Source organism: Nicotiana tabacum, chromosome 11 (genome assembly GCF_000715075.1).
Source record: "Nicotiana tabacum cultivar K326 chromosome 11, ASM71507v2, whole genome shotgun sequence".
Lineage (NCBI taxonomy): Eukaryota > Viridiplantae > Streptophyta > Magnoliopsida > Solanales > Solanaceae > Nicotiana > Nicotiana tabacum.
Genome location: NC_134090.1, coordinates 151494563 through 151507109, shown reverse-complemented (window position 1 = coordinate 151507109; position 12547 = coordinate 151494563). Strand labels below are relative to the sequence as shown.

The 12547-nt window shown below is 34.9% G+C and overlaps 1 protein-coding gene across 1 annotated transcript; it reads left to right on the top strand.

Annotated features, from left to right (window-relative positions):
- Positions 1–3642: 3642 nt before the first annotated feature.
- Positions 3643–5048, top strand: LOC142166063 (uncharacterized). Its single transcript, XM_075224476.1, has 2 exons — positions 3643–4081; positions 4147–5048. The coding sequence occupies exons 1-2, from the start codon at positions 3643–3645 to the stop codon at positions 5046–5048; spliced, it is 1341 nt and encodes a 446-aa protein (XP_075080577.1).
- The last annotated feature ends 7499 nt before the right edge of the window (positions 5049–12547 follow it).

Sequence of the window (12547 nt, the reverse complement as noted above, 5' to 3'; positions counted from 1 at the left end):
GATCTTTTAGTTTTAGTAAGAAAGAAAGAATTACTAAAGAACTCAAAAGCCGAGAAAGCTTTCAATACTTTCAAGTTTGGTGAGATCTGTGGTGGTAGACACCTCTTTGAATATGTTTATATAGGCAATGACAACTCATAGAACACAGCTGATATGTGTTGAATAGGAATTTGTGGACACCAGCAGAAGACAATGTCCCTGAAAATCACATGCTTTTGTCTTCCAAGTATCAATAACTTTGCACTATTAGTTCAAGAACATTAGGCCCTACCTTTTTTAAAACTTGGAACAAAGCATCTTAAACTGCAGAAATCTCAAGAATAGATGAAGCCTTGAGCTATTCATGCCAGTACCACTAGGCCAAGTGCTTCTTAGCTTTGTCCATGGAACAGGCCCTACCTTTTCTTTGAACCTGGAACAAGAGTATCCTTCAAAATCAACGTGCTAAAGAGGAATCGTGCCTTGTGAATATTTATGTCTAGATACACATCCCCGAAAATTCATAAATGTAACATGGTTTTGTTGTTCCTTGAGGAAATAAAATAATTTTCTATCACCCTAATTGTTAGGGATATATTAGATATGTCCTAGATCCAATCTCATGTTTGATGATTTGAACATATTTCATGAATGTTATTTCATATAAAATATATATATGACATTTGATATTCTTTTATCATTATTATTAATTGCTTGATTATTTTGATAAGGTCCTTGATTAAATTTTAAGACTTGTCATCGTGATTGAGATCATGATAATGAGAGTAAAGTTTCTTATAATTTAATATAAATTTAGTTCTTGATCATAGGATTGTTAATTTGGTCATTAATAATCCGGTTAGATCAATATCTATGTGATCGTCTTTATAGGATAAAGATTGGTTGATCTCATTAACTGAATTACGTAGATAGATGATGCATATAGAGATATGATCATTGAACCGACTCATTGGATAATTCCTAATGGTTAGAATTACCATAAACTGTCAATAGGATATTCTCTTGAAGAATGTGATGTAAGAGTTTTCTTTGACCTGAGATCGTCATAGTAATTGACAAGTTATTTATTGTGCTTTGATACTAGACACTTATGGCCCTAGGGCGATAGTTGAAAGGATATTGGGTACGATTAAATACTTGTAGAATTAGTAATTGATCTAAGATGGAATCTGTCAACTCTTGGTAATGAGTTTAAGCTTCATGTTGTCATGAATTATAAACGACCAAACTAAGACCTTGGCCAGGGCAATTGAATGAAAGAAGAAATTAGTTTCTTAGGTCATTCAATGGTCGATTATATTTGACATGAACACATAGTTGGTCGCCTATTTGGATTTGACAGTTGAACCATATCCTAGGGTGATCCAGAGCTATAAGGACAGAAGAAATTACTACATTATTTTTCTACTGGTTCTTGAGAGTAAATTGTATACTTCATTCTATGTGGTCATTAAGGAGTGTTGCTAGACGCCACCCTTGATTAGTATATTGATGTGATCAATTTACTACCGGCTTAGTATTGAACCTATGAGGTCGCACACGAACGAGTGTTCTGATATTGCTAAAGGATTAATTACTTTATTATTTGATAATTAAATTAAGGAATTTAATTAGTCAAATAAATTTAGTTATTAGTCCAAATGAAATATTATTATATTCTTTGCTAGCACATAGGATATAATTAATATTGTGAATAAATTGAAGTTTCTATTTGGCCAGAAAATCAAATTGTATCTCTTGGTTGAAATATATATAATTAATATTTGTTTATATAAGGTGTATATATATAATATTAATGAAGAACACTTGATCCAATTTTGATTGGACATAGAATTCCATGAAGGAATTCCTACGGCAGAATTTCAATTCAAACTCCTCAATATCTTGGAAGATTTATCTCATTAGAATGCGATATATTTTTCAATGGGAAACTTTTATAAAGTTAATAAAGGAAGTTTGTCATAATCATCCCACTTAGAATGGGATATATTTTTCAATGGATTCGATTTTTATATTAAAAGGCTTACTCTTGATTTAGAATCAGAGGACATTCAATTGCAGTAGCAAAAACTCTCTATTCTTCCTTTTTTTTAGCTTCCATTTTGAAGTGAAAAATAACAGGTTTGAGAAGCCATAAAAATCAAGAGACAAACATTCTTTACAATAACAGTTCTTGTCGTATAACATTGAGTTGTGATTTTTGAGAAAAATTTTAACATAATATTTTGTTCAATTTTGTTCACGGATTTCACTGATCAAAGAGTTGATAGCAAGGATCAGTCTCGGTGTGGATACGCATAGAGTCTTCGCACAATCGAAGAAATTTTTTGAAACAAGACTCTCTTCACCAGGTACGTCTTAGATCCGATCTTTGACATGTAAATAAATTTTAAACACGAAAAGTTCTGCCTAGGATTGTTATTGCCTTCCGCTGCGTGTTATGAACACCTATATGCAATCCTACACTAATTTCCAGCTTCCAAGTGCTTCTTAGCTTAGGTCTAGAGACCTTGATCCAAAATATGGTGTTCTCCAGTTTCTTTTCAGTAATCATATTATCCCCATAGGGTTGAAAAGAATAAATTTTACTTGTAATTGAAGCCTCATTTCCTGTAATGAGGAGGTAATAGAACCGTGTAAAGAACATAATTATACTGATATACTTGATTAGACTCTAGTTTTGGCAAGAATGTCCCAACAAAAATGATAGCGATTGAGAATTTAAAAAGCACTGTTGATAGGGAAACTAGCATGAAGCTTCTGATTATGGTGCCCAAAAAATTCTAATAATAGCTAGCTGGTGAAAGATGGTTTGTGATGCCTATGAAAGACAATAGCATATGAAGGATCATATGACTTTGCCTTATATGTCCTTGTGCTGTACTAATAATTTGAGACCAAATGATTTAGTCATTAACCTCCTTGGACTAAAGATACATATCTGAATTTTAGCATGGTAAATAGTGTATGAATCTAATCACAAGAAGAAAAATAGATGGTAGAAGATATTGCTTGGTGAAGGTATGTTTGGAATTGGTGAATTATGTAACAATCTCATCTATAAGCTTAAACTATTAGAGAAAATATGATCATATGAAGGTCTGTTTGGAACTCGTGAATTAGAATAAAGAGACTCATCCTTTTATAAATTGGATTAACTACATATGGGATTACGCTGAGTTTGTTATTGTTGTTGATTAACTACATATATTGTTGAAATTACTGCCTCAATAGTTGGAAATTTTGCATAACTGCTTAAGTTCAAAATCTGCTCAAAGCAAGGAAGTTGTTGAGATAAATAAGCCTTGTAACTGTTAGAAGAATCTTATCTTTCTATTGCTATTTGTTAGGATATAGCTGTTAGAGATAATCTGCTGCTGATTTTTCTGCTTTTCTTTAGAGCTTTTCAGTTATAAATTCTTGTATAAATATGGCTTTGATTATTGAATAAAATAATGAGCAGAATATTCATATCTCCTTTATTCCTTTGCTTATATCTTGCTTTATATTCCAACATATTGGTATCTAGAGCCTACCATCTTGAGGGACTTGTGAGTAGAGAGTGAACCAAATACCAATTCTTCCACCCAAAGCACATCACAATACATTCTTTAAACTGTTATCTTAAATAGTTTATAGAAAATGAATTCTGAATCGAGCTTCTTAACTCCACCAGTCTTCAATGGTGAGAATTATCAAGCTTGGGCAATTAGAATGACAGTTCATCTTGAAGCATTGGATCTCTGGGAAGCAGTAGAAGAGGACTACGAAGTAACTCCTCTTGGAAATAATCCAACAATTAATCAGATAAAAATTCACAAGGAGAAAAAGACAAGGAAAGCCAAAGCATGTCTTTTCTCTGCAGTATCACCTTCAATTCTCACCAGAATTATGCAAATGCAGTCTGCAGCAGCAATTTGGGAGTATCTCAAAAAAGAATACAAAGGAAATGAAAGAGTGCAGAATATGCAAGTGATGAATCTAATTCGAGAATTTGAAATGAAGAAAATGAAAGAATCAGAAACTATAAAAGATTATTCAGACCAATTGCTCGACATAGCCAACAAGGTGAGATTGTTTGGTAATGAATTTAATGATGAAAGAATTGTTTAAAAAATTCTGTAACACTGCCTGAGAAATATGAAGCCACGATCTCTTCTTTAGAGAATTCCAAAGATCTGTCAAGTATCACCTTGGCAGAACTTGTTAAAGCTTTGCAGGCATTGGAGCAAAGGAGAATAATGAGGAAGGAAAGTTCTGTCGAAGGAGCTTTACAAGCTAATTCACAGAACATTGATTCAAACAAAGGCAGAAAAAAGAACAGGAAGCAAAGGCAAAGCAATAACAATAACAATCAGGGAGGAGCTCATCCACCCTGCCCTCATTGCAAAAAGACAAATCATCCTCAACAAAAATGTTGGTGGAGACCAAATGTCAAGTGCAACAAATGTGGTCAACTAGGCCATGTTGAGAGGGTATGCAAGTCACAACCACAATATGAGGAAGCCAACGCCGCTGCAAATCAACATCAAGAAGAACAGTTATTTGTAGCAACTTGTTTTGCTAGCAACAACAGTTCTGAAAGCTGGTTAATTGATAGCGGATGCACAAATCATATGACCAATGATCAAGAGCTAGATCGCTCTGTCATTGGCAAAGTCAGGATTGGAAATGGAGAATTACTCGATGCGGAAGGCAGAGGAACCGTTGCAATTGAAAGCCTTACTGGTTTGAAACTTATAACTGATGTTCTTTTTGTTCCCGATCTTGATCGAAACCTCTTAAGTGTTGGGCACCTACTTGAAAATGGTTTCAAGTTGTTGTTTGAAGATAAAGCGTGTCTGATCAAGGATGCTGATAACAAGGAGTTGTTCAAGATCAAGATGAGAGGCAAAAGCTTTTCCTTGAACCTGCTGGAGGAGGAACAAGCCGCAGTTGTCCAGTTAGCCAATAACTCAGAACTATGGCACAAAAGACTTGGACATTTCCATCATGAAGCAATACTTTTCATGAAAGAAAATCACCTAGTAGAAGGCCTTCCAAGTTGAGAAAAATCTACCTGCTTGTGAAGCTTGCCAGTATGGAAAACAAACTCGGCTTCCTTTTCAGAAGTCATCTTGGAGGGCAAAACAGAAGCTGCAACTTATTCACACAGATGTAGGTGGACCTCAAAAAACATCATCTTTGAAGGGCAGTAAGTACTACATTGCCTTTATTGATGATTGCACCAGATATTGTTGGATTTATTTTTTGAATTTTAAATATGAGGTAGCTGGTGTATTTTGGAAATATAAGGCTTTGGTGAAAAATCAGAGTGGTTGCAAAATTCAGATGGTAAGAACAGATAATGGAACTGAGTATACTTCAGAAAAGTTTAACCAGTTTTGTGATGAAGCAGAAATTGAGCATCAGCTAACGGCACCATACACTCCTCAACAAAATGGAGTAGTAGAGAGGAAAAATAGGACCTTAACGGAAATGACAAGTTGTATACTCCATGAAAAAGGGTTACCTAAGCAATTTTGGGCAGAAGCTGCAAATACTACGGTATTTTTGCTAAACAGATTGCCAACCAAAGCTTTGCAGAAGAAGACTCCCTTTGAGGCTTGGTTTGGTTACAAACCTATGCTAACAAATCTGAAAGTTTTTTGTTGTCTTTGTTTCTTTTATGTACCTCAGGTGAAAAGAGATAAGCTAGATAAAAAGGCCGACCCTGGAATTTTGTAGGATACAACAATATCTCAAAAGCTTACAGGATCTATAAACCTCAAAATGACAAAGTTGTTGTTAGCAGGGATGTCAAGTTCTTGGAGAATGACACCTGGAACTGGAAAGATGGTGAAAAACAGAAAAATCTAGAGTGTCTAGATGAAGATGTTGATGATGTACCTGTCCGAGGCACAAGACCACTTTCTGATATATATCAAAGGTGTAATGTTGCTATTTTAGAACCTGTAGGATTTCCAGAAGCTGCCAAAGATGAGAAATGGAGGGCTGCAATGCAGGAGGAGCTGAAAATGATAGAAAAGAACAACACATGGGAGCTAGTTGATAGACCATCACACAAGAAAGCTATTGGAGTCAAGTGGGTTTATAGAACCAAGCTCAACCCTGATGGTTCCGTAAACAAATACAAGGCCAGACAAGTTGTGAAAGGGTATGCGCAAATGTTTGGAGTGGATTTTTCAGAAACTTTCGCTCCTGTTGCTCGCTTGGATACAGTGAGAATGCTACTAGCTTTATCAGCTCAACATGGATGGAAGATCCACCAACTTGATGTGAAATCTGCTTTCCTCAATGGTCACCTTGAAGAAGAAATCTTTGTAGAACAACCTGAAGGTTTTTCTTTGAAAGGTAAAGAAGACAAGGTATATCTATTAAAGAAGGCGTTATATGGGTTGAAGCAAGCTCCTAGAGCTTGGTATAGTAGGATTGATGCTCATCTTCTCAGTTTAGGCTTTCAGAAAAGTTTGAGTGAGTCCACACTGTATATCCGGAAGGAAGAAACATATTTAGCTATTATCTCTCTATATGTTGATGATTTATTAGTTACAAGTAGCAGTTCAGACTTAATCAGTCAGTTTAAGACTGAAATGAAGGAGGTTTTTGAGATGACAGACCTTGGTGAGATGTTCTACTTCCTTGGGATGGAAGTTCAGCAAAAACAAAATGAGATTTTTATATGCTAGCAGAAATACGCCAAAGAAATACTGAAAAAGTCCAAAATGGATGATTGCAAGCCTATGACAACTCCTATGAATCAAAATGAGAAGTTTTGCAAAGAAGATGGAGCTGAAAAGATTGATGAAGGACTTTACAGGAGCTTGATAGGTTGCCTGATGTACTTGACTGCAACAAGGCCAGATATTGTTCATTCTGTGAGTTTACTTTCGAGGTATATGCACTGTGCCAGTGAAGTTCATTTTCAAGCAGCTAAACGTATTATTGGATATGTCAAAGGTACTGTTAATTTTGGCATCATGTTCAAAAGAGCCTTAGACTTTCAGTTTCATGGATATTCTGATAGCGATTGGGCGGGCTGCTTAGATGATACGAGAAGCACTTCAGGTTATTGTTTCAGTTTTGGTTCTGGTGCATTCTCTTGGTGTTCAAAGAAGCAAGATGTAGTTGCTCAATCTACAGTTGAAGCAGAGTATGTTGCAGCTGCATCAGCTGTGAATCAAGCTCTTTGGGTTAGGAAACTGCTGGCAGATTTGTACATGGAGCAAAAGAAAAGCACTGGAATCTTTGTTGATAATCAAGCTGCAATTTCTATTGCAAATAATCCTGTGTTCCATGGGAAGACAAAACATTTCAAGATCAAGCTTTATTTCTTAAGAGAAGTGCAGAAGAATGGAGAGGTAGCTTTAGTATATTGCAAAAGGGAATTTCAGATTGCTGATATTTTAACTAAGGCTCTACCTAGATCCAGATTTGAATTTCTTAGAGAAAAACTTGGTGTTGCTGCTCTTGAGTCAAGGAGAAGTGTTGAAATTACTGCCTCAATAGCTGGAAATTTTGCATAATTGCTGAAGTTCAAAATCTGCTCAAAGCAAGGAAGTTGTTGAGATAAATAAGTCTTGTAACTGTTAGCAGAATCTTATCTTTCTGTTGCTATTTGTTAGGATATAGCTGTTAGGGATAACCTGCTGCTGATTTTTCTGCTTTTCTTTAGAGCTTTTCAGTTATAAATTCTTGTATAAATATGGCTTTGATTATTGAAAAAAATAATGAGCAGAATATTCATATCTCCTTTATTCCTTTGCTTATATCTTGCTTTATATTCCAACATATATTCACTTGTGGCTTAAAAGTCAGAAATGCATTCGAGCACATTGTTATCTAGTGGAGCGGGAACATCATAAGGAAAGCAAATCTTTTTCGCCTTTGTAAAGGAGAAAAACACGGGACTTGAGTATATGGAATCGCAAATAAAAGAAATACCAATGCACAGTGAATGGAGCCATCAAGTGGAAAAAATTCAGTACTTCATTATCTTTGAAGTAGAAAAAGTGAAGAGTCATTCATCTCTTTGACATGAATAACAAAACAGGCTTTGTGGAGTTAAGTTCACTAACATTCCGCATTCTAACTACAGTTTTCTCTAACTATTCATCTATGCAAACTGTGCAGATCCTGCTTTACAAAATTGTGAAGACAAGTTTCTGTCTCAGTTCCTCAAACGAGAAGTAAGGTCGATGAAGACATCCTCTCTGCAGGGAATTGTGAGACCGCCCATTGGATGATCGAAACCAAATTCTTCCTCAGCTTGACTAAGCAAGAGTTGAAATTCTTGGTGACTCAAGAATGATATAGGGATAACAAATCTCTTCTTATGCTTCTCCCCAATATATACAGCAAAGTGGCCTTTTGGAACGTCTCCATTTGTGGAAGACTTCTTGATTATACGAGGCATATGAATAGCCATGATTCTTTTAGCTTTACTATAGACGAGGAAAGAAAAAATGAACTACTAAAGATCTCTAAAGCAGAGAAAGCTTTGAATCCTTCAAATTTTGCTGAGAGCTGTGGTGGTAGACATCTTCTTGAATGTGTTTATATAGGCCAAATGGCAACTCATATTATCCTGTTAATCTGTGGTGAAGAGTAATTCTGTGGGTACCAGCTGAAGACAATAGCACCTGAAGTAACATGGTTTTGCCTTTCAACTCATTGCCAAAGTATTGATGGCTCTAGGTCACATTGGTTCAAGACAATAGGCCCTACCCTTTAACTTAGTGTTCTAGCAAGCATTCATCCTTTAAAAATATGGATTTATCCATCACCACATACCAATAGAACAAAAGGAAGTGGAATGTTCCTGCAGGTGCTTCCAAACATGTCCCTGAACTTAATCCATAAATGTGGCTAATCTTAACTCTTGGATAAAATTTATGAGTGGAGGTCTCAAAAATGCTAGACAAATTAATGCTGACAGCTTGGCATGTGGTCACTGTTAACTTGTGTTGCAGCTTGCCAGGAGCTCCTAAAGTAAAAAATGATTCTTTAAGTAGCTATCTAGATATGAGAACTGAATCTACTCTAAACTTCAGAACATGAACCAAAGGAACTATGTCATGCTTATGAAAATTGTACTAATATATATTATATCCTGACAGAAATTTCTGAAGTTTCGGTCAAATAAGAGAACAACAAAGACCAATATTTCGAGCTGATTTAAGTCTGTTGTTAGGTCATTGGAAGGAAAATCTTGCACATTAAGTATCAACACCAATGTCAGCCCGTTCAGCTTGGTGCATCGATGCAAATGAAGGATCAATTTAATATAATTTTGTTACATTATTAGTTTTTGTAGTACTCTCAGTTGGAGTTGTTGCTTCCCAAAAGCTGCAGCTCTTGTTAATTAGAGCAAGAGTAACCATAGTATGCTAATAGCATTGTTATTCCATATAAATTTTAAACTCTAATCATCCTTTGACTAACATGAAAATGTGACCAGTTTCAGAATTGATTCTGGCTCATAATGGTTAGCAACACATGAGACTTGAGCACAAATATTCTATGAGAGGATTAGGGAATCATAAGGAGAAAAATATTCAAATACTAACTGAATAGAGTCATCAAGTGAAAAAGGTTCAATACTTCAATTTCTTTTGAAGTAGAAAAAGTAAAGTCATTTGTCTCTTTGACATGGACTAACAATCAGTCTTTGTGGAGTCACTATCCTTCCTAATCTGACAGGGATAACTAGCTACCACCTCATTCTAACATTAAAATTTGTTTTTTTCTATACAAGTATCCTGCTTTTGTACTCTACAAATTGAGAAATCAAGTTCCTTTATCAGTTCCTTAAACGAGAAGTGAGGTTGATAAAGATGTCCTCAGTGCAGGGAATTGTAGCACCACCCATTGGATGATCGAAGCCAAATTATTCCTCAGCTTGACTTAGCAAGTCTTGAAATAAAGGTTGGCTCAAGAATGATATGGGGATTACAAATCTCTTCTTCTGCTTCTCCCCAACATAAACAGTGAAGTGGCCCTTCGGAACATCTCCAGCTGTAGAAGACTTCTTGATTATACGAGGCATACGAATTGCCATTATCTCCTGTTAAGTACAGATGAGAAAAGAAAGAAGAAATTACAGAAGATCTTTCAAATTTTGCTGAGAACTGTGGTGGTAGACATCTTCTTGAAAGTGTTTATATAGGACAATGGCAACTAAGAGAATTCTGTTAATTAGTGGTGATTCAGTGGGTACCAGCTGAAGACAATAGCACCTCAAGTAACATGGTTTTTCCTTCCAACTAATTGTCAAAGTATTCATATCTTTAGTCCATAATAGATCAAGACATCAGGCCCTACCTTTTGTCTGAAGTTGGAACATAGCATGCATCACTATCTAATTGCCAAATAAGAGATGTAACCTAGTTGTGATTATTCACTTCTTAATACACATCTAGACATTTCTTGTCATTGACAAGATGGAATAACCATAACAACATACCAATAGGACAAAGGAAAGTGGGATGTTCCAATAGGCCCTACCTTTTTTTCAAACTTGAAAAAAACCACCTGTCACTGAAGAATTCTTAAGAATAGATGAAGCCTTGAGTTATTCATGCCTGTACCAATAGGCCAAGGGCTTCTTAGCTTTGTCCAGACTTGAGTCCAAATTAAAATTAGTCCTTAATTCATGGACACTAGGCCCTACCTTTTTTTTGAACCTGGAACAAGAGTATCCTTCAGAATCAACTTGCTAAAGAGGAGTTGTACCATGTGATTATTTATGTCTAGTTTCACATCCCCGAAAATTCGTGGATGTTAAGAAGGTTTTGTTGTAAGAATTATCCTTGATAAAATAAAATAATTTTATATCACCATAATCTCCAACTTCCAAGTGCTTCTTAGCAGGTGCGGCCCTTCCATAAAGCAAGTAAAGCAATCACTTTGGGCCCCATATTTATGGGGGCCCCATTTTTGTCACACCTAATAGATTATGTATAAGTTTAAAAAATTATTCTGTAAAGTGAAAAAGTTTTATTTCTTTCTAACAAATATAGAGAAGAAACAATTTGCAACCGCTATGATTTCTACCAAGGAAATTGCACTTGAAATAGATATCGAACCCGAATTTTGTAAGAAACGTGTGATATATAGGAAGTAACAATTTGATGCGAATGTTGATAATGAAATCCCAAAATCTTTCGAAGAGTCCTTTAAAGTTGATTACTTTTATACATAATAGACAAGACTATTTTTTCACTTCAAAACAAATTTGAACAATTCGAAGCATATGAAGATATTTTTAATTTTTTATTTGGCAGTAAAAACTAAGATCACTAGATGTTGGAAATTTGAAAAAATATTTCCTTAATCTTGAATGTTCCTTAAAGCATAATAATCAATTCGATATTGATGGTTTAGATTTATTTTCTGAATTAAAAGTATTAAGGAAAATAGTACAATTAGAAGATAACAATTGAATTGATAAACTTAATCAAATAAAAAGATTTAATTCTTTTCCAAATTCCTAAATTACTTATGGAATAATGTTTATAACTCAAGTTACCGTTTTCAAAATTAAAATTGATAAAATCTTACCTAAGAACAACAATGTCACAAGAAAGGTTAAGTGGATTCCCTATATTATCAATTGAGAAATACTTATTAGGAGTTATGATTATAAGAAAATTAAATTACTATGTATCTCAAAAAAGCTAAAAAAATAGACTTCAAATCAATTTTAAAAAAAAAAAATTAAAAAGTTAAGGCCCCTCGTAAATTAAAGTTTGGCTTTAGGCCACAAAATTCGTCGGGCCGCCCCTGCTTCTTAGCTTTGGGATATAGACCTTGATCCAGAATATGGGGGTTCGAAAAGAATTCAATCTACTTGTAATTGAAGCCTCATTTCTTATTATAATGAAGCAATAGAGCCATATGGAAAGAACAAAATCATACTGATAATCTTAATTAGACTCTACTCTAGTGCTGGCATGAATGTTCCAACAAAAGTGATACTTGGGAATTTAAAAGCACAGTTGATAGAGAAACTAGCATGAAGCTTCTGATCATGGTACCCAAAAAAAAAACTAATAATAGGTGGTGAAAATTAATTTGATTGATGTCTTTGAAAGACAGTAGCATATGAAGTATCATATGACTTTGCCTTATATGGCCTTGTGCTGTACTTATAATTTGAGACCATTTTGGTGAATAATAGATGCTCCTACTTTCATGACAATATAGCGGAAAAGACTCTCAATTAAGGTGAGGTGAAGGAATGAATTATTTAGTTATATTGACCTCCTTGGACTAAACGATGCCCGGATACTTTATGTCCAGCACCCTGAGTAGGTCCTCAAGTCAAAAATGACTGTATAATGGCTCACTGCTATAATTAGATCAACAACGAAAATCAGAATATGAAACATTATCTTATTCCTGACAGAAAATTGTTGAGTTTTGTTAAATAGGGAGATAAAAAAGAAAAACAAGCTCAGATGTGCGTCTGCTGTAAGGTTTTTAGATCGAAAGCTTGTGAATAAGTGGAATGGAGTGTTAAAACATTGATATAATACATTAGCTA

Coding starts and splice junctions, on each gene's coding strand:
- LOC142166063 (XM_075224476.1), top strand. CDS start 3,643: ATGAATTCTGAATCGAGCTTCTTAACTCCACCAGTCTTCAATGGTGAG. Junction 4,082..4,146: donor CAACAAGGTGAGATTGTTTG/GTAATGAATTTA, acceptor AGAAATATGAAG/CCACGATCTCTTCTTTAGAG.